Raw genomic sequence first — 19,464 nt, 5'->3', positions numbered from 1 at the left:
TCAGTAGATTGAAGATTGGATAATACCTGCCACAAAAAGGGTGACAAGAAGCCAGGTTGGGTAATTATATTAATAGTGTACATGATGTGATTGGTCTAGTCACATGATGTGTTTGGTCTAGTCACATGATGTGATTGGTCTAGTCACATGATGTGATTGGTCTAGTCACATGATGTGATTGGTCTAGTCACATGATGTGTTTGGTCTAGTCACATGATGTGATTGGTCTAGTCACATGATGTGTTTGGTCTAGTCACATGATGTGTTTGGTCTAGTCACATGATGTGTTTGGTCTAGTCACATGATGTGTTTGGTCTAGTCACATGATGTGTTTGGTCTAGTCACATGATGTGTTTGGTCTAGTCACATGATGTGTTTGGTCTAGTCACATGATGAGATTGGTCTAGTCACATGTGATTGGTCTAGTCACATGATGTGTTTGGTCTAGTCACATGATGTGTTTGGTCTAGTATGTGATTGGTCTAGTCACATGATGTGTTTGGTCTAGTCACATGATGTGATTGGTCTAGTCACATGATGTGATTGGTCTAGTCACATGATGTGTTTGGTCTAGTCACATGATGTGTTTGGTCTAGTCACATGATGTGTTTGGTCTAGTCACATGATGTGTTTGGTCTAGTCACATGATGTGTTTGGTCTAGTCACATGATGTGTTTGGTCTAGTCACATGATGTGTTTGGTCTAGTCACATGATGTGTTTGGTCTAGTCACATGATGTGTTTGGTCTAGTCACATGATGTGATTGGTCTAGTCACATGATGTGATTGGTCTAGTCACATGATGTGTTTGGTCTAGTCACATGATGTGTTTGGTCTAGTCACATGATGTGATTGGTCTAGTCACATGATGTGATTGGTCTAGTCACATGATGTGTTTGGTCTAGTCACATGATGTGATTGGTCTAGTCACATGATGTGTTTGGTCTAGTCACATGATGTGTTTGGTCTAGTCACATGATGAGATTGGTCTAGTCACATGATGTGATTGGTCTAGTCACATGATGTGTTTGGTCTAGTCACATGATGTGATTGGTCTAGTCACATGATGTGATTGGTCTAGTCACATGATGTGATTGGTCTAGTCACATGATGTGTTTGGTCTAGTCACATGATGTGTTTGGTCTAGTCACATGATGTGTTTGGTCTAGTCACATGATGTGTTTGGTCAAGTCACATGATGTGTTTGGTCTAGTCACATGATGTGTTTGGTCTAGTCACATGATGTGTTTGGTCTAGTATGTGATTGGTCTAGTCACATGATGTGTTTGGTCTAGTCACATGATGTGTTTGGTCTAGTCACATGATGTGATTGGTCTAGTCACATGATGTGATTGGTCTAGTCACATGATGTGTTTGGTCTAGTCACATGATGTGATTGGTCTAGTCACATGATGTGTTTGGTCTAGTCACATGATGTGTTTGGTCTAGTCACATGATGTGATTGGTCTAGTCACATGATGTGATTGGTCTAGTCACATGATGTGATTGGTCTAGTCACGGGATGTGATTGGTCACGTGACTTGCCAGATTGACAAACCTTCTTGACTGTACTGGCAGACAAAAAGTTTTTCCTGCTGACACGGCTCTGTGTGCCAAAGTCCTGACTGGTCAAGAGAGACGCAGGCTCCGTCCCCACCCCCAGCTGACCAGTTGTTGAAGGCACTAGTGCTGCGGCCATCCAGCCAGATGTACAACCCTGGTACACTTGTAGCCTTCAGTCCCATCCAGGCTCGGCTGCTAGTGGACAAAACTTACTAACTCTCTCTCTCTCTATATATATATATATATGTATATATGTATATATATATATATATATATATATATATATATATATATATATATATATATATATATATATATATATAAACCATTTGTTTACATAGTTACTAGTCTAGAGAAAACAAAAGTTTGGAGTTTACCTAGGTACCAATCTTGCAAGGAGCAAGTTGTCTGCAGCAGTGGCTGCCTGAGCTAGCTGTCCATTGGGGTAAGTTGTCTGACATAGAGTCTGAGCTGCTTCCCATGATGCCTGCTGGGAGCTGGGCACGTAGCACACAGGACCAGACAAGATGCCAGCACAAGACGTAGGTTCTAGAGGAAACAAAACATACTGTTTGAAGACTTTTGTCCGTCCGTCCCTTTATCTGTCTGTCTGTCTGTACCTGTACTTGCACACGAACACGAACAAGCATGCCCACGCACACGTGTGTGTATTTTAAATCAATAAATCTCGTTGCAGAGTATGTCCAAATAAAGGAAGACGCATTGAGCCGACAGATGCACACAAACGACAGCTTCAAGAACAGCGTGCGCAAACTAAACGAGCGCAACAGGAATGTTCACCGCTCTAACAGCAGTGCCAGAAGTCGAAGAAGCACCAAACACCGAGATGCTGCCCGGAAGAAAAGAACTTTTACGCCGCAGCACTTCCGGCCGAACCGTCGCTCGTGTTCACGGTACGAGATGTTCGTGGACTTTGAGGAGATCGGCTGGTCGGGCTGGATCATCTCGCCCAACAGCTACAACGCTTATCACTGTGCCGGCGAGTGCCCGTTTCCTCTGGGACAGAACCAGAAACCAACCAACCACGCAACCGTTCAGAGCATCGTTCACGCTCTGGGCGTGGTGAAAGATGTCTGTCCATCTGTAGGTTTCTGCCCAGCACTTCAGATGTTGGACAGGTCTTTACACCCCCCCCCCCGCACTTTATCTTAAGGACCTGTTGTAAACATAAGTTTGTGGAGGACCTGTTGTAAACATAAGTGGAGGACCTGTTGTAAACATAAGCGGAGGACCTGTTGTAAACATAAGTTTGTGGAGGACCTGTTGTAAACATAAGTTTGTGGAGGACCTGTTGTAAACATAAGTTTGTGGAGGACCTGTTGTAAACATAAGTTTGTGGAGGACCTGTTGTAAACATAAGTTTGTGGAGGACCTGTTGTAAACATAAGTGGAGGACCTGTTGTAAACATAAGTTTGTTGAGGACCTGTTGTAAACATAAGTTTGTGGAAGACCTGTTGTAAACACAAGTGGAGGACCTGTTGTAAACATAAGTTTGTGGAGGACCTGTTGTAAACATAAGTTTGTGGAGGACCTGTTGTAAACATAAGTGGAGGACCTGTTGTAAACATAAGTTTGTGGAGGACCTGTTGTAAACATAAGTGGAGGACCTGTTGTAAACATAAGTGGAGGACCTGTTGTAAACATAAGTGGAGGACCTGATGTAAACATAAGTTTGTGGAGGACCTATTGTAAACATAAGTTTGTGGAGGACCTGTTGTAAACATAAGTGGAGGACCTGTTGTAAACATAAGTTTGTGGAGGACCTGTTGTAAACATAAGTGGAGGACCTGTTGTAAACATAAGTGGAGGACCTGATGTAAACATAAGTTTGTGGAGGACCTATTGTAAACATAAGTTTGTGGAGGACCTGTTGTAAACATAAGTTTGTGGAGGACCTGTTGTAAACATAAGTTTGTGGAGGACCTGTTGTAAACATAAGTGGAGGACCTGTTGTAAACATAAGTTTGTGGAGGACCTGTTGTAAACATAAGTGGAGGACCTGTTGTAAACATAAGTTTGTGGAGGACCTGTTGTAAACATAAGTGGAGGACCTGTTGTAAACATAAGTTTGTGGAGGACCTGTTGTAAACATAAGTGGAGGACCTGTTGTAAACATAAGTTTGTGGAGGACCTGTTGTAAACATAAGTGGAGGACCTGTTGTAAACATAAGTGGAGGACCTGTTGTAAACATAAGTGGAGGTCCTGTTGTAAACATAAGTGGAGGACCTGTTGTAAACATAAGTTTGTGGAGGACCTGTTGTAAACATAAGTGGAGGACCTGTTGTAAACATAAGTTTGTGGAGGACCTGTTGTAAACATAAGTTTGTGGAGGACCTGTTGTAAACATAAGTGGAGGACCTGTTGTAAACATAAGTGGAGGACCTGTTGTAAACATAAGTGGAGGACCTGTTGTAAACATAAGTTTGTGGAGGACCTGTTGTAAACATAAGTGGAGGACCTGTTGTAAACATAAGTGGAGGACCTGTTGTAAACATAAGTGGAGGACCTGTTGTAAACATAAGTTTGTGGAGGACCTGTTGTAAACATAAGTTTGTGGAGGACCTGTTGTAAACATAAGTGGAGGACCTGTTGTAAACATAAGTGGAGGACCTGATGTAAACATAAGTTTGTGGAGGACCTGTTGTAAACATAAGTGGAGGACCTGTTGTAAACAAAAGTGGAGGACCTGTTGTAAACATAAGTTTGTGGAGGACCTGTTGTAAACATAAGTGGAGGACCTGTTGTAAACATAAGTGGAGGACCTGTTGGAAACATAAGTTTGTGGAGGACCTGTTGTAAACATAAGTTTGTAGAGGACCTGCTGTAAACATAAGTGGAGGACCTGTTGTAAACATAAGTGGAGGACCTGTTGTAAACATAAGTGGAGGACCTGTTGTAAACATAAGTGGAGGACCTGTTGTAAACATAAGTGGAGGACCTGTTGGAAACATAAGTTTGTGGAGGACCTGTTGTAAACATAAGTGGAGGACCTGTTGTAAACATAAGTGGAGGACCTGTTGTAAACATAAGTGGAGGACCTGTTGTAAACATAAGTTTGTAGAGGACCTGTTGTAAACATAAGTGGAGGACCTGTTGTAAACATAAGTGGAGGACCTGTTGTAAACATAAGTTTGTGGAGGACCTGTTGTAAACATAAGTGGAGGACCTGTTGTAAACATAAGTTTGTGGAGGACCTGTTGTAAACATAAGTGGAGGACCTGTTGTAAACATAAGTGGAGGACCTGTTGTAAACATAAGTGGAGGACCTGTTGTAAACATAAGTGGAGGACCTGTTGTAAACATAAGTTTGTGGAGGACCTGTTGTAAACATAAGTGGAGGACCTGTTGTAAACATAAGTGGAGGACCTGTTGTAAACATAAGTGGAGGACCTGTTGTAAACATAAGTGGAGGACCTGTTGTAAACATAAGTGGAGGACCTGTTGTAAACATAAGTGGAGGACCTGTTGTAAACATAAGTGGAGGACCTGTTGTAAACATAAGTGGAGGACCTGTTGTAAACATAAGTGGAGGACCTGATGTAAACATAAGTTTGTGGAGGACCTGTTGTAAACATAAGTGGAGGACCTGTTGTAAACATAAGTGGAGGACCTGTTGTAAACATAAGTTTGTGGAGGACCTGTTGTAAACATAAGTGGAGGACCTGTTGTAAACATAAGTTTGTGGAGGACCTGTTGTAAACATAAGTGGAGGACCTGTTGTAAACATAAGTGGAGGACCTGTTGGAAACATAAGTTTGTGGAGGACCTGTTGTAAACATAAGTTTGTAGAGGACCTGCTGTAAACATAAGTGGAGGACCTGTTGTAAACATAAGTGGAGGACCTGTTGTAAACATAAGTGGAGGACCTGTTGTAAACATAAGTGGAGGACCTGTTGTAAACATAAGTGGAGGACCTGTTGGAAACATAAGTTTGTGGAGGACCTGTTGTAAACATAAGTGGAGGACCTGTTGTAAACATAAGTGGAGGACCTGTTGTAAACATAAGTGGAGGACCTGTTGTAAACATAAGTTTGTAGAGGACCTGTTGTAAACATAAGTGGAGGACCTGTTGTAAACATAAGTGGAGGACCTGTTGTAAACATAAGTTTGTGGAGGACCTGTTGTAAACATAAGTGGAGGACCTGTTGTAAACATAAGTTTGTGGAGGACCTGTTGTAAACATAAGTGGAGGACCTGTTGTAAACATAAGTGGAGGACCTGTTGTAAACATAAGTGGAGGTCCTGTTGTAAACATAAGTGGAGGACCTGTTGTAAACATAAGTTTGTGGAGGACCTGTTGTAAACATAAGTGGAGGACCTGTTGTAAACATAAGTGGAGGACCTGTTGTAAACATAAGTGGAGGACCTGTTGTAAACATAAGTGGAGGACCTGTTGTAAACATAAGTGGAGGACCTGTTGTAAACATAAGTGGAGGACCTGTTGTAAACATAAGTTTGTGGAGGACCTGTTGTAAACATAAGTGGAGGACCTGTTGTAAACATAAGTGGAGGACCTGTTGTAAACATAAGTGGAGGACCTGTTGTAAACATAAGTTTGTGGAGGACCTGTTGTAAACATAAGTTTGTGGAGGACCTGTTGTAAACATAAGTGGAGGACCTGTTGTAAACATAAGTGGAGGACCTGTTGTAAACATAAGTGGAGGACCTGTTGTAAACATAAGTTTGTAGAGGACCTGCTGTAAACATAAGTGGAGGACCTGTTGTAAACATAAGTGGAGGACCTGTTGTAAACATAAGTTTGTAGAGGACCTGTTGTAAACATAAGTGGGGGACCTGTTGTAAACATAAGTGGAGGACCTGTTGTAAACATAAGTTTGTGGAGGACCTGTTGTAAACACAAGTGGAGGACCTGTTGTAAACATATGTGGAGGACCTGTTGTAAACAAGTTTGTGAGAAGCTGTAGCATGCCTTTGTTTGCCTTTGTAACTCTGCTGGTCTCTGTTAATCAAGACTGCCTTAACATTTATGGTCGAGATTCTTGCTCTGGAGTGACGAATCTGTTCAATTCCATAACGTCGTAGTGTGTTGAAGGCATATCACACACGTGAATGTGTTTAGTTTCTCGTATATTTTCCCCGTTTAGCCGTATGGGCAGGTCCTGTTTGTTTTTTATTCTGATGACCTCCGTTGTTTTTCTACTGATTTTGAATCCAACTTTGCTTCTTCAGCTAGTCAATTCAGTTTGGTTTGCACATGTTGTCAGCGCTAGGCACATGTTGTCAGCGCTAGGCACATGTTGTCAGCGCTAGGCACATGTTGTCAGCGCTAGGCACATGTTGTCAGCGCTAGGCACATGTTGTCAGCGCTAGGCACATGTCAGCGCTAGGCACATGTCAGCGCTAGGTACATGTTGTCAGCCCTAGGCACATGTTGTCAGCGCTAGGCACATGTTGTCAGCGCTAGGCACATGTTGTCAGCCCTAGGCACATGTTGTCAGCGCTAGGCACATGTTGTCAGCGCTAGGCACATGTTGTCAGCCCTAGGCACATGTTGTCAGCGGTAGGCACATGTTGTCAGCGCTAGGCACATGTTGTCAGCGCTAGGCACATGTTGTCAGCTCTAGGCACATGTTGTCAGCGCTAGGCACATGTCATCATCAAAGTTGAGATCCTCCAGCCTTCGAATTCCACTGGACTCCAGTGTCTTTGTTTGTAGTCTGCGGCAAGAACCAGATTACCATCCAAAATATCATTGGCAATAGCATAGATACCTGCAGGAACCAGATTACCATCCAAAATATCATTGGCAATAGCATAGATACCTGCAGGAACCAGATTACCATCCAAAATATCATTGGCAATAGCATAGATACCTGCAGGAACCAGATTACCATCCAAAATATCATTGGCAATAGCATAGATACCTGCAGGAACTAGATTACCATCCAAAATATCATTGGCAATAGCATAGATACCTGCAGGAACTAAATTACCATCCAAAATATCATTGGCAATAGCATAGATACCTGCAGGAACCAGTTTACCATCCAAAATATCATTGGCAATAGCATAGATACCTGCAGGAACTAGATTACCATCCAAAATATCATTGGCAATAGCATAGATACCTGCAGGAACTAAATTACCATCCAAAATATCATTGGCAATAGCATAGATACCTGCCTCACTCAATGTGAAGGAGTTTGTTAGTTTTTCTTGGTTGCCAGAAAAATGGCAATCACAAAATCACGCAACAGAATAATGCACACACAGACAAATTTGAAAATTCAGACTAATTATAGTTATTCACTTTAATTTTGTCTTGTTTCTTGGGATATGTTTTGTTTGGCTACAATGTACATGAACTCACCTTTGAGTTACCTATCACCCAAAGAACTCACCTTTGAGTTTCCTATCACCACAAGAACACACCTTTGAGTTACCTATCACCCAAAGAACTCACCTTTGAGTTACCTATCACCCAAAGAACTCACCTTTGAGTTACCTATCACCCAAAGAACTCACCTTTGAGTTACCTATCACTCAAAGAACTCACCTTTGAGTTACCTATCACCCAAAGAACTCACCTTTGAGTTACCTATCACCCAAAGAACTCACCTTTGAGTTACCTATCACCCAAAGAACTCACCTTTGAGTTACCTATCACCACAACAACTCACCTTTGAGTTACCTATCACCACAAGAACTCACCTTTGAGTTACCTATCACCCAAAGAACTCACCTTTGAGTTACCTATCACCACAACAACTCACCTTTGAGTTACCTATCACCACAAAAACTCACCTTTGAGTTACCTATCACCACAAGAACACACCTTTGAGTTACCTATCACCACAAGAACTCACCTTTGAGTTACCTATCACCCAAAGAACTCACCTTTGAGTTACCTATCACCACAAGAACACACCTTTGAGTTACCTTTCACCACAAGAACTCACCTTTGAGTTACCTATCACCCAAAGAACTCACCTTTGAGTTACCTATCACCCAAAGAACTCACCTTTGAGTTGTGTACCTGACTGCTCAGATTGCCACATGACCTTTTGACCCCAGGCTGAGGTGAATGTGGCTGTAATGTTGACCTGGTCAGCTGTACTGAGAGGGGAACTGGGGCAGGTCATCTGGCCAGGATCTGACGTGTAGGTCACAGAAATATTGACCTTGAAGATGGTCTCTGGTTGACAGGTGCCCATTAGGGTCAGGGTGAGCTCAAAGATCCCAGGATAGAGGTAAAGATGTGAAGCTGCTGGAGTGGTGCCTTGGCTGACCCTGCTGCCATCCCCAAAGTCCCAAGTAAACTTATTGTAACAAGGGTCAGAGTTACTGAAGGTCAGGGTCATCAGGGTCATGACCTGAGGCTGGGCAGGCCAGAGCACAAAGTCAAGGTCATAGAATATGCTAGAACCACCTACAAGATTGCTGAACTGACCAGAGCATAATGTCATGGAGCTGTTGAGTGGACTGGCACAGTCTGTACACTCGCTACTGACATTGCCACAGAGACATATATCATAGATGTCATGGATGTCATGGATGTCAAAGAGAAAATAATGGTAGCCTGACTGGTGACATTGATTCCTGCAGGTTAGCTTTGATGGTGTGTCCTTGACCTGAGCCATGTAGTGGACCAGAGAATAGTTCTGGCTTTCAAAGTCATAAACACAGGAGGCTGCTTCACGAGGATCTGGGGGGCAGATCATCAAATCAATGGCATTAGGGGCAGATCGTCAAATCAATGGCATTAGGGGCAGATCATCAAATCAATGGCATTAGGGGCAGATCATCAAATCAAAGGCATTAGGGGCAGATCATCAAATCAAAGGCATTAGGGGCAGATCATCAAATCAAAGGCATTAGGGGCAGATCATCAAATCAAAGGCATTAGGGGCAGATCATCAAATCAATGGCATCAGGGGCAGATCGTCAAATCAATGGCATTAGGGGCAGATCATGATATCAATGGCATTAGGGGCAGATCGTCAAATCAATGGCATTAGGGGCAGATCGTCAAATCAATGGCATTAGGGGCAGATCATGATATCAATGGCATTAGGGGCAGATCATCAAATCAAAGGCATTAGGGGCAGATCATCAAATCAATGGCATTAGGGGCAGATCGTCAAATCAATGGCATTAGGGGCAGATCATGATATCAATGGCATTAGGGGCAGATCATCAAATCAAAGGCATTAGGGGCAGATCGTCAAATCAATGACATTAGGGGCAGATCATCAAATCAATGGCATTAGGGGCAGATCATCAAATCAATGGCATTAGGGGCAGATCGTCAAATCAATGGCATTAGGGGCAGATCATGATATCAATGGCATTAGGGGCAGATCATCAAATCAAAGGCATTAGGGGCAGATCGTCAAATCAATGACATTAGGGGCAGATCATCAAATCAATGGCATTAGGGGCAGATCATCAAATCAATGGCATTAGGGGCAGATCATCAAATCAATGGCATTAGGGGCAGATCATCAAATCAAAGGCATTAGGGGCAGATCATCAAATCAAAGGCATTAGGGGCAGATCATGATATCAATGGCATTAGGGGCAGATCATCAAATCAATGGCATTAGGGGCAAATCATCAAATCAATGGCATTAGGGACAGAAGGGTTCAGATAAAGCTGAGGCTCTAACTTACCACAAAGTATATTGGTAGAGTTAGCCAATGAAAGCGTCTGACACACAATCAACCAATCAAAGGGTTCCTCAGATGATCTTTTTGCTAGCTGAGACAGATGGTGACCTTACAAGATAATGATCTTTTTGTTAGATGGGACAGATGGTGACCTTACAAGATAATGATCTTTTTGTTAGATGGGACAGATGGTGACCTTACAAGATAATGATCTTTTTGTTAGATGGGACAGATGGTGACCTTACAAGATAATGATCTTTTTGTTAGATGGGACAGATGGTGACCTTACAAGATAATGATCTTTTTGTTAGATGGGACAGATGGTGACCTTACAAGATAATGATCTTTTTGCTAGCTGAGACAGATGGTGACCTTACAAGATAATGATCTTTTTGTTAGATGGGACAGATGGTGACCTTACAAGATAATGATCTTTTTGTTAGATGGGACAGATGGTGACCTTACAAGATAATGATCTTTTTGTTAGATGGGACAGATGGTGACCTTACAAGATAATGATCTTTTTGTTAGATGGGACAGATGGTGACCTTACAAGATAATGATCTTTTTGTTAGATGGGACAGATGGTGACCTTACAAGATAATGATCTTTTTGTTAGATGGGACAGATGGTGACCTTACAAGATAATGATCTTTTTGTTAGATGGGACAGATGGTGACCTTACAAGATAATGATCTTTTTCTTAGATGTGGGTGTGGTTGTGGGCAAGCTAGCACAGTGTGGGTGTGGGCAAGCTAGCACAGTGTGGGTGTGGGCAAGCTAGCACAGTGTGGGTGTGGGCAAGCTAGCACAGTGTGGGTGTGGGCAAGCTAGCACAGTGTGGGTGTGGGCAAGCTAGCACAGTGTGGGTGTGGGTGTGGGCAAGCTAGCACAGTGTGGGTGTGGGCAAGCTAGCACAGTGTGGTTGTGGGCAAGCTAGCACAGTGTGGGTGTGGGCAAGCTAGCACAGTGTGGGTGTGGGTGTGGGCAAGCTAGCACAGTGTGGGTGTGGGCAAGCGAGCACAGTGTGGGTGTGGGCAAGCTAGCACAGTGTGGGTGTGGGCAAGCTAGCACAGTGTGGGTGTGGGCAAGCTAGCACAGTGTGGGTGTGGGTAAGCTAGCACAGTGTGGGTGTGGGCAAGCTAGCACAGTGTGGGTGTGGGCAAGCTAGCACAGTGTGGGTGTGGGAAAGCTAGCACAGTGTGGGTGTGGGTGTGGGCAAGCTAGCACAGTGTGGGTGTGGGCAAGCTAGCACAGTGTGGGTGTGGGCAAGCTAGCACAGTGTGGGTGTGGGCAAGCTAGCACAGTGTGGGTGTGGGTGTGGGAAAGCTAGCACAGTGTGGGTGTGGGCAAGCTAGCACAGTGTAGGAGTCAACTCTTATATAAGCACCACTATGCAATCTAGCACTTGGCACTTTACATATATGTTCTAGTAATGTAAGAAGCTATCAGATCACATACAAGAAATTGAGTTTCATTTCTAAAGTGTACAAATACAACAGCCACCAAAATTAACTCAAAAGGTTGCCGACCCCTGGCTTATACCCATACAAACTATAGTCCTGCAATTATAGAATAGAAATTGGTACATTTTTCTAACAAAGGTTTAGGGCAAAAGCTGACATTCAGGGCTAATGAGGGCTAATATTTGATATCAGAGAAAAAACTTACAGGAGCTGAAGGTGTCAGTGTGAGTCAATGTCAAGGCTGTGGGTGAGGCAGGGCTACACTGAGTGGTATCCTGGTTGAACAGGCTGCCACCAGAGTTGACCAGTGACCTGAGAAACGTCTGGAGCCACACAAGACTGCAGTCACATGACCAGGGGTTGCTGGACAAATCCCTGGTACAAATATAAACAAAACATGACAAAAATAAACAAAAACTTGACAAAAATAAACAAAACTTGACAAAAATAAACAAAAACTTAACAAAAATAAACGAAACTTGACAAAAATAAACAAAAACATGACAAAAATAAACAAAAACTTGACAAAAATAAACAAAAACATAAAATAAACAAAAACTTGACAAAAAAAAACAAAAACTTGACAAAAATAAACAAAACTTGACAAAAATAAAAAAAACTTGACAAAAATAAACAAAAACTTAACAAAAAATTAACAAAAAGACAAAAATAAACAAAAACTTGACAAAAAATAAACCGGGAGTTATCTCCCCTAAACTTTTTCGAATATTCTTATATAAAACAACAGGGGATGGGAACTCGGGATATAGACATGATTTTTAATCCATTTTAAATACTTAAACTTTTTAAAAAAGAATCAAATCTCGTTGAAAAAGAATTGCACACTAATTTTCAGACATAATTAGAATTTTTGTGTGTTTTTTTTTCTTTGGGTTTGTATTTGTGTTTGTGGTTGGTTTTGCGTTTGGATTTGGTTTGTTTTCGTTTGCTTCTTCGTTTGTGTTTTTTTCTTTGGGTTTGTGTTTGTGGTTGGTTTTGCGTTTGGATTTGGTTTGTTTTCGTTGCTCTTTCGTTTGTTTTTTTCTTTGTGTTCGTATTGGTGTTTGTGGTTGTGGTTGGGTTTGTTGTTAGGTTTTTGTTTTCGTTTGTATTTGTAATTGTGTTAGCGTTATGTTTGCGTTTTGTTGTTTTGGTTTTGGTTGGTTGTGGTTTGGGTGGGCAGTGCCGGTTTTAGAAGATTACTAAACACACAGGTAATGTTCTTTAACAGAAAGGTTTTTCACAAAAGCCAGAGCAGGGCCTGGCCGGGACGGCTAGTATTCTTATATAACTTGGAATATAGACATGATTTTTAATTACTTAAACTTTTAAATAAAATACTTAAAAAAAACTTTTTAAAAAACCACGTTTTTCTTGTGGACTAAAAAGTAGAAATTATAAATTTTTCTTTTGTGCTTCCTCGAGCTGTGTAGATTCTTGTGATGACTGACAAAAAACGTGGGTACGTTCACCATCAAATTTCCCGACCCATCTGCCCGACCCACGTTTTTTGTCAGTCATCACAAGAATCTGCACAGCTCGAGGAAGCACAAAAGAAAAATTTATTTTCTACTTTTTAGTCCACAAGAAAAACGTGGTTTTTTAAAAAGTTTTTTTTAAGTATTTTATTTTCTCCTTTTTAGTCCGTTGCTACACATGAAAAACGTGGTTTTTAAAAAAGTTTTTTTATATAGTTTATTTTCTACTTTATCTAATGACTTGATTAAGTATGACTTGACTAAGTGTTTATAAATACACGGACTAAAAATCTTGAGCGACCAGGATTCGAACCTGGGTTGTCGCGGCCACAACGCGAAGTACTAACCACTATACGATCACGGCCAGCGCGCTCACATCGATTGGGGCTGAAGTAACTGTGTCAATAGGCCTCCAGTCTTGTCGGTATCTTTAGAAATCATGTCCTCAATTTTATGGTCCTTGGGGCGTAATTAAGTTAAGCTAATTACGGTCTCTAATTGCTAGTTTTTATGATTGCATCTAAAATTGTTAGGCGAAAGTAGCCTGCATGCCAAATTTCAGATCTCTAGAGCAATCAGAAGTGGGCTAATTTTCGATGTCAATTTTAACAACAAACAAACAAATCCACAAACGCGAAGCTGAGTTAAGAAAAACGTGTTAAAATAGAATAGAATCTCACAGAAAAAAAGAATTGCGCACCAAGTGAACGCCAAAACAAAATGTGCATAATAGTGCGCAATATTATTAGTACTTTATAAATTTACTTGCGTTTTTTGAGAAATCGGAAATAGCGTAAATCTGTACTTCCGGTTAACGGAAAGTACTCAAAATTTGACAGAAGGTAGAGAATTAGATCTTGTACTTACATGTGAAATTTCATTTATCTATCTGAAATAGTACTCAAGTTATAGGCTTTTGAAAAATTCAAAGTAGAAAAAGTACCACTTCCGGTTATCAGAAATAGCTCAAAAGTTGATCAGTATCTACGATTTTGATAAAATACTTATATATGAAATTTCATCAACCTAGCTGTAACGGTACTCAAGTTATCGTGTTTACACACACACACAAACACAGCCACACATACATACGGACAAGATTGCAAAATTGTGTTTTTCTGTATCAGTGAGGTGTAAAACGATTTATTTTTTTTGCCCGATTACAAGACTTTCTCTATACTTCGTATATACGAGAAAGTAAAAAGACAAAAATAAACAAAAACTTGACAAAAAATAAACAACAAAGACAAAAACAAACAAAACGACAAAAATAAACAAAACTTGATGAAAATATTTTATGCCTAGATCACACCTTAGACAGCTAGATTGTGTTTTATACAGCTAAAGGACATTTTCTACAACTTTTGTACAACTATAGAACATTTTGTACAAATAAAGAACATTAAAAAATGTAAGAAACTGTAAAAAAAGAAAAAGGCACTTACAAAAAGGTTAAGTTGTCTAAGCCATCAAAGATGGAATCAGACACAGTGCTCAGCAGATTGTGGCTCAAATCTCTGAGGGGGTAAGAAAACATGATGTAACCATTTCAAGCTAAAACCTTCACATTTTAAAAACAAGTCTCAGGTTTAAACCTTCACTTTTTAAAAACAAGTCTCAGGTTTAAACCTTCACTTTTTAAAAACAAGTCTCAGGTTTAAACCTTCACAAGATAAATAGAAGCTTTAAATATGGAAATAAAGAAATACAACTAAATATAATATTAGTACTGATACAACCAACCACACTGTCAAATTGATCCAACCAACCATGTCAAACTGATCCAACCACACTGTCAAACTGATCCAACCACACTGTCAAACTGATCCAACCACACTGTCAAACTGATCCAACCACACTGTCAAACTGATCCAACCACACTGTCAAACTGATCCAACCACACTGTCAAACTGATCCAACCAACCCCACTGTCAAACTGATCCAACCAACCCCACTGTCAAACTGATCCAACCACACTGTCAAACTGATCCAACCACACTGTCAAACTGATCCAACCACACTGTCAAACTGATCCAACCAGCCATGTCAAACTGATCCAACCACACTGTCAAACTGATCCAACCACACTGTCAAACTGATCCAACCAGCCATGTCAAACTGATCCAACCAGCCATGTCAAACTGATCCAACCACACTGTCAAACTGATCCAACCAGCCATGTCAAACTAATCCAATCAGCGAAAATTTCAGATGGCTTGTGTTTGAATGGCTAATGCAGCAGTTGTTTTAGATTACAAAGCTGATGATTACAGAAATTATAATTTCCACTTTGGTTTTGTTTGTTACTGCTCAACTGTATTCCCCCAGAACATATACAGAGGTTGGCAAAGCATGGCATACAGTACAGGAGAGATATGTCTAGCATGACATACAGTACAGGAGAGAAATGTCAAGCATGACATACAGTACAGGAGAGAAATGTCAAGCATGACATACAGTACAGGAGAGAAATGTCAAGCATGACATACAGTACAGGAGAGAAATGTCAAGCTTGACATACAGTACAGGAGAGAAATGTCAAGCATGACATAAAGTACAGGCAGTGGCATAGCGAGGTCTGATGTCACCCGATGTATTCAAATATTTGTTTTCTGCTGGATGTATTTAATTTTCTTACCCCCCCTCCCCACCCCATAAATGGATTAACATCAGTGTTTCTTCCAGATTAGGTTCATGGTTAAGTTCAGGGCCATGATTAGGTTCAGGGTTAGGTTTAGGTTTAGGGCCATGATTAGGTTTAGGGTTAGGTTCAGGGCCATGATTAGGTTCTGGCTTAGGTTCAGGTATAAGGCCATGATTAGGTTCAGGGTTAGGTTCAGGGCCATGATTAGGTTCAGGGTTAGGTTCAGGGACATGATTAGGTTCAGGGTTAGGTTCAGGGTTAGGTTCAGGGCCATGATTAGGTTCAGGGTTAGGTTCAGGGACATGATTAGGTTCAGGGTTAGGTTCAGGGCCATGATTAGGTTTAGGGTTAGGTTTAGGTTTAGGGCCATGATTAGGTTCAGGGCCATGATTAGGTTCAGGTTCAGGGCCATGATTATGTTCAGGGTTAGGTTTAGGTTTAGGGCCAAGATTAGGTTTAGGGTTAGGTTCAGGGCCATGATTAGGTTCAGGGTTAGGTTCAGGGCCATGATTAGGTTCAGGGTTAGGTTCAGGTTTAGGGCCATGATTAGGTTCAGGGTTAGGTTCAGGGCCATGATTAGGTTCAGGGTTAGGTTCAGGGCCATGATTAGGTTCAGGGTTAGGTTCAGGTTTAGGGCCATGGTTAGGTTCAGGGTTAGGTTCAGGGCCATGATTAAGTTCAGGGTTAGGTTCAGGGCCATGATTAGGTTCAGGGTTAGGTTTAGGTTTAGGGCCATGGTTAGGTTCAGGGTTAGGTTCAGGGCCATGATTAAGTTCAGGGTTAGGTTCAGGGCCATGATTAGGTTCAGGGTTAGGTTTAGGTTTAGGGCCATGGTTAGGTTCAGGGTTAGGTTCAGGGCCAAGATTAGGTTCAGGGTTAGGTTCAGGGCCATGATTAGGTTTTGGATTAGGTTCAGGTTTAATGCCATGATTAGGTTCAGGGTTAGGTTCAGGGCCATGATTAGGTTCTGGGTTAGGTTCAGGGCCATGATTAGGTTCTGGGTTAGGTTCAGGTTTAAGGCCATGATTAGGTTCAGGGTTAGGTTCAGGGCCATGATTAGGTTCAGGGTTAGGTTCAGGGCCATGATTAGGTTCAGGGTTAGGTTCAGGGCCATGATTAGGTTCAGGGTTAGGTTCAGGGCCATGATTAGGTTTAGGGTTAGGTTTAGGTTTAGGGCCATGATTAGGTTCAGGGTTAGGTTCAGGGCCATGATTAGGTTCAGGGTTAGGTTCAGGGCCATGATTAGGTTCAGGGTTAGGTTCAGGGCCATGATTAGGTTCAGGGTTAGGTTCAGGGCCATGATTAGGTTTTGGATTAGGTTCAGGTTTAAGGCCATGATTAGGTTCAGGGTTAGGTTCAGGGCCATGATTAGGTTCTGGGTTAGGTTCAGGGCCATGATTAGGTTCTGGGTTAGGTTCAGGTTTAAGGCCATGATTAGGTTCAGGGTTAGGTGCAGGGCCATGATTAGGTTCAGGGTTAGGTTCAGGGCCATGATTAGGTTCAGGGTTAGGTTCAGGGCCATGATTAGGTTTAGGGTTAGGTTTAGGTTTAGGGCCATGATTAGGTTCAGGGTTAGGTTCAGGTTTAGGGCCATGATTAGGTTCAGGGTTAGGTTCAGGGCCATGATTAGGTTCAGGGTTAGGTTCAGGGCCATGATTAGGTTTAGGGTTAGGTTTAGGTTTAGGGCCATGATTAGGTTCAGGTTCAGGGCCATGATTATGTTCAGGGTTAGGTTTAGGTTTAGGGCCATGATTAGGTTCAGGGTTAGGTTCAGGTTTAGGGCCATGATTAGGTTCAGGGTTAGGTTCATGGCCATGATTAGGTTCAGGGTTAGGTTCAGGGCCATGATTAGGTTCATTAGGTTCAGGTTTAGGGCCATGGTTAGGTTCAGGGTTAGGTTCAGGGCCATGATTAGGTTCAGGGTTAGGTTCAGGGCCATGATTAGGTTCAGGGTTAGGTTTAGGGCCATGATTAGGTTCAGGGTTAGGTTCAGGTTCAGGGCCATGATTAGGTTCAGGTTCAGGGCCATGATTATGTTCAGGGTTAGGTTTAGGTTTAGGGCCATGATTAGGTTCAGGGTTAGGTTCAGGTTTAGGGCCATGATTAGGTTCAGGGTTAGGTTCAGGGCCATGATTAGGTTCAGGGTTAGGTTCAGGGCCATGATTAGGTTCATTAGGTTCAGGTTTAGGGCCATGGTTAGGTTCAGGGTTAGGTTCAGGGCCATGATTAGGTTCAGGGTTAGGTTCAGGGCCATGATTAGGTTCAGGGTTAGGTTTAGGTTTAGGGCCATGGTTAGGTTCAGGGTTAGGTTCAGGGCCATGATTAGGTTCAGGGTTAGGTTCAGGGCCATGATTAGTTTCAGGGTTAGGTTCAGGTTTAGGGCCATGGTTAGGTTCAGGGTTAGGTTCCGGTTCAGGGCCATGATTAGGTTCAGGGTTAGGTTCAGGTTCAGGGCCATGATTAGATTCAGGTTTAGGTTCAGGTTTAGGTTCAGGTTTAGGGCCATGATTAGGTTCAGGGTTAGGTTCAGGGCCATGATTAGGTTCAGGGTTAGGTTCAGGGACATGATTAGGTTCAGGGTTAGGTTCAGGGTTAGGTTCAGGGCCATGATTAGGTTCAGGGTTAGGTTCAGGGACATGATTAGGTTCAGGGTTAGGTTCAGGGCCATGATTAGGTTTAGGGTTAGGTTTAGGTTTAGGGCCATGATTAGGTTCAGGGCCATGATTAGGTTCAGGTTCAGGGCCATGATTATGTTCAGGGTTAGGTTTAGGTTTAGGGCCAAGATTAGGTTTAGGGTTAGGTTCAGGGCCATGATTAGGTTCAGGGTTAGGTTCAGGGCCATGATTAGGTTCAGGGTTAGGTTCAGGTTTAGGGCCATGATTAGGTTCAGGGTTAGGTTCAGGGCCATGATTAGGTTCAGGGTTAGGTTCAGGGCCATGATTAGGTTCAGGGTTAGGTTCAGGTTTAGGGCCATGGTTAGGTTCAGGGTTAGGTTCAGGGCCAAGATTAAGTTCAGGGTTAGGTTCAGGGCCATGATTAGGTTCAGGGTTAGGTTTAGGTTTAGGGCCATGGTTAGGTTCAGGGTTAGGTTCAGGGCCATGATTAAGTTCAGGGTTAGGTTCAGGGTCATGATTAGGTTCAGGGTTAGGTTTAGGTTTAGGGCCATGGTTAGGTTCAGGGTTAGGTTCAGGGCCAAGATTAGGTTCAGGGTTAGGTTCAGGGCCATGATTAGGTTTTGGATTAGGTTCAGGTTTAAGGCCATGATTAGGTTCAGGGTTAGGTTCAGGGCCATGATTAGGTTCTGGGTTAGGTTCAGGGCCATGATTAGGTTCTGGGTTAGGTTCAGGTTTAAGGCCATGATTAGGTTCAGGGTTAGGTTCAGGGCCATGATTAGGTTCAGGGTTAGGTTCAGGGCCATGATTAGGTTCAGGGTTAGGTTCAGGGCCATGATTAGGTTCAGGGTTAGGTTCAGGGCCATGATTAGGTTTAGGGTTAGGTTTAGGTTTAGGGCCATGATTAGGTTCAGGGTTAGGTTCAGGTTTAGGGCCATGATTAGGTTCAGGGTTAGGTTCAGGGCCATGATTAGGTTCAGGGTTAGGTTCAGGGCCATGATTAGGTTCAGGGTTAGGTTCAGGGCCATGATTAGGTTTTGGATTAGGT

General features: G+C 42.3%; 1 protein-coding gene across 1 annotated transcript in view; it reads right to left on the bottom strand.

Annotated features, from left to right (window-relative positions):
* Window positions 1–19,464, bottom strand: part of LOC131950278 (polycystin-1-like) — a 34,773-nt gene continuing 15,309 nt past the window's right edge. The window contains exons 8-14 of the mRNA XM_059312359.1: window positions 14,606–14,677; window positions 11,888–12,057; window positions 10,220–10,324; window positions 8,568–9,251; window positions 1,940–2,111; window positions 1,558–1,757; window positions 1–26 (exon numbers count right to left, since the gene is read on the bottom strand). Coding sequence (XP_059168342.1) covers window positions 1–26; window positions 1,558–1,757; window positions 1,940–2,111; window positions 8,568–9,251; window positions 10,220–10,324; window positions 11,888–12,057; window positions 14,606–14,677 — 1,429 coding nt within the window. The remainder of the gene's footprint in view (window positions 27–1,557; window positions 1,758–1,939; window positions 2,112–8,567; window positions 9,252–10,219; window positions 10,325–11,887; window positions 12,058–14,605; window positions 14,678–19,464) is intronic.

Source organism: Physella acuta, unplaced genomic scaffold (assembly GCF_028476545.2).
Source record: "Physella acuta isolate Inbredline_101_S28 unplaced genomic scaffold, ASM2847654v3 ptg000750l, whole genome shotgun sequence".
Lineage (NCBI taxonomy): Eukaryota > Metazoa > Mollusca > Gastropoda > Physidae > Physella > Physella acuta.
Note: the sequence above shows the minus strand (reverse complement) of the source record. Positions and strands in the feature narration are given on the sequence as shown.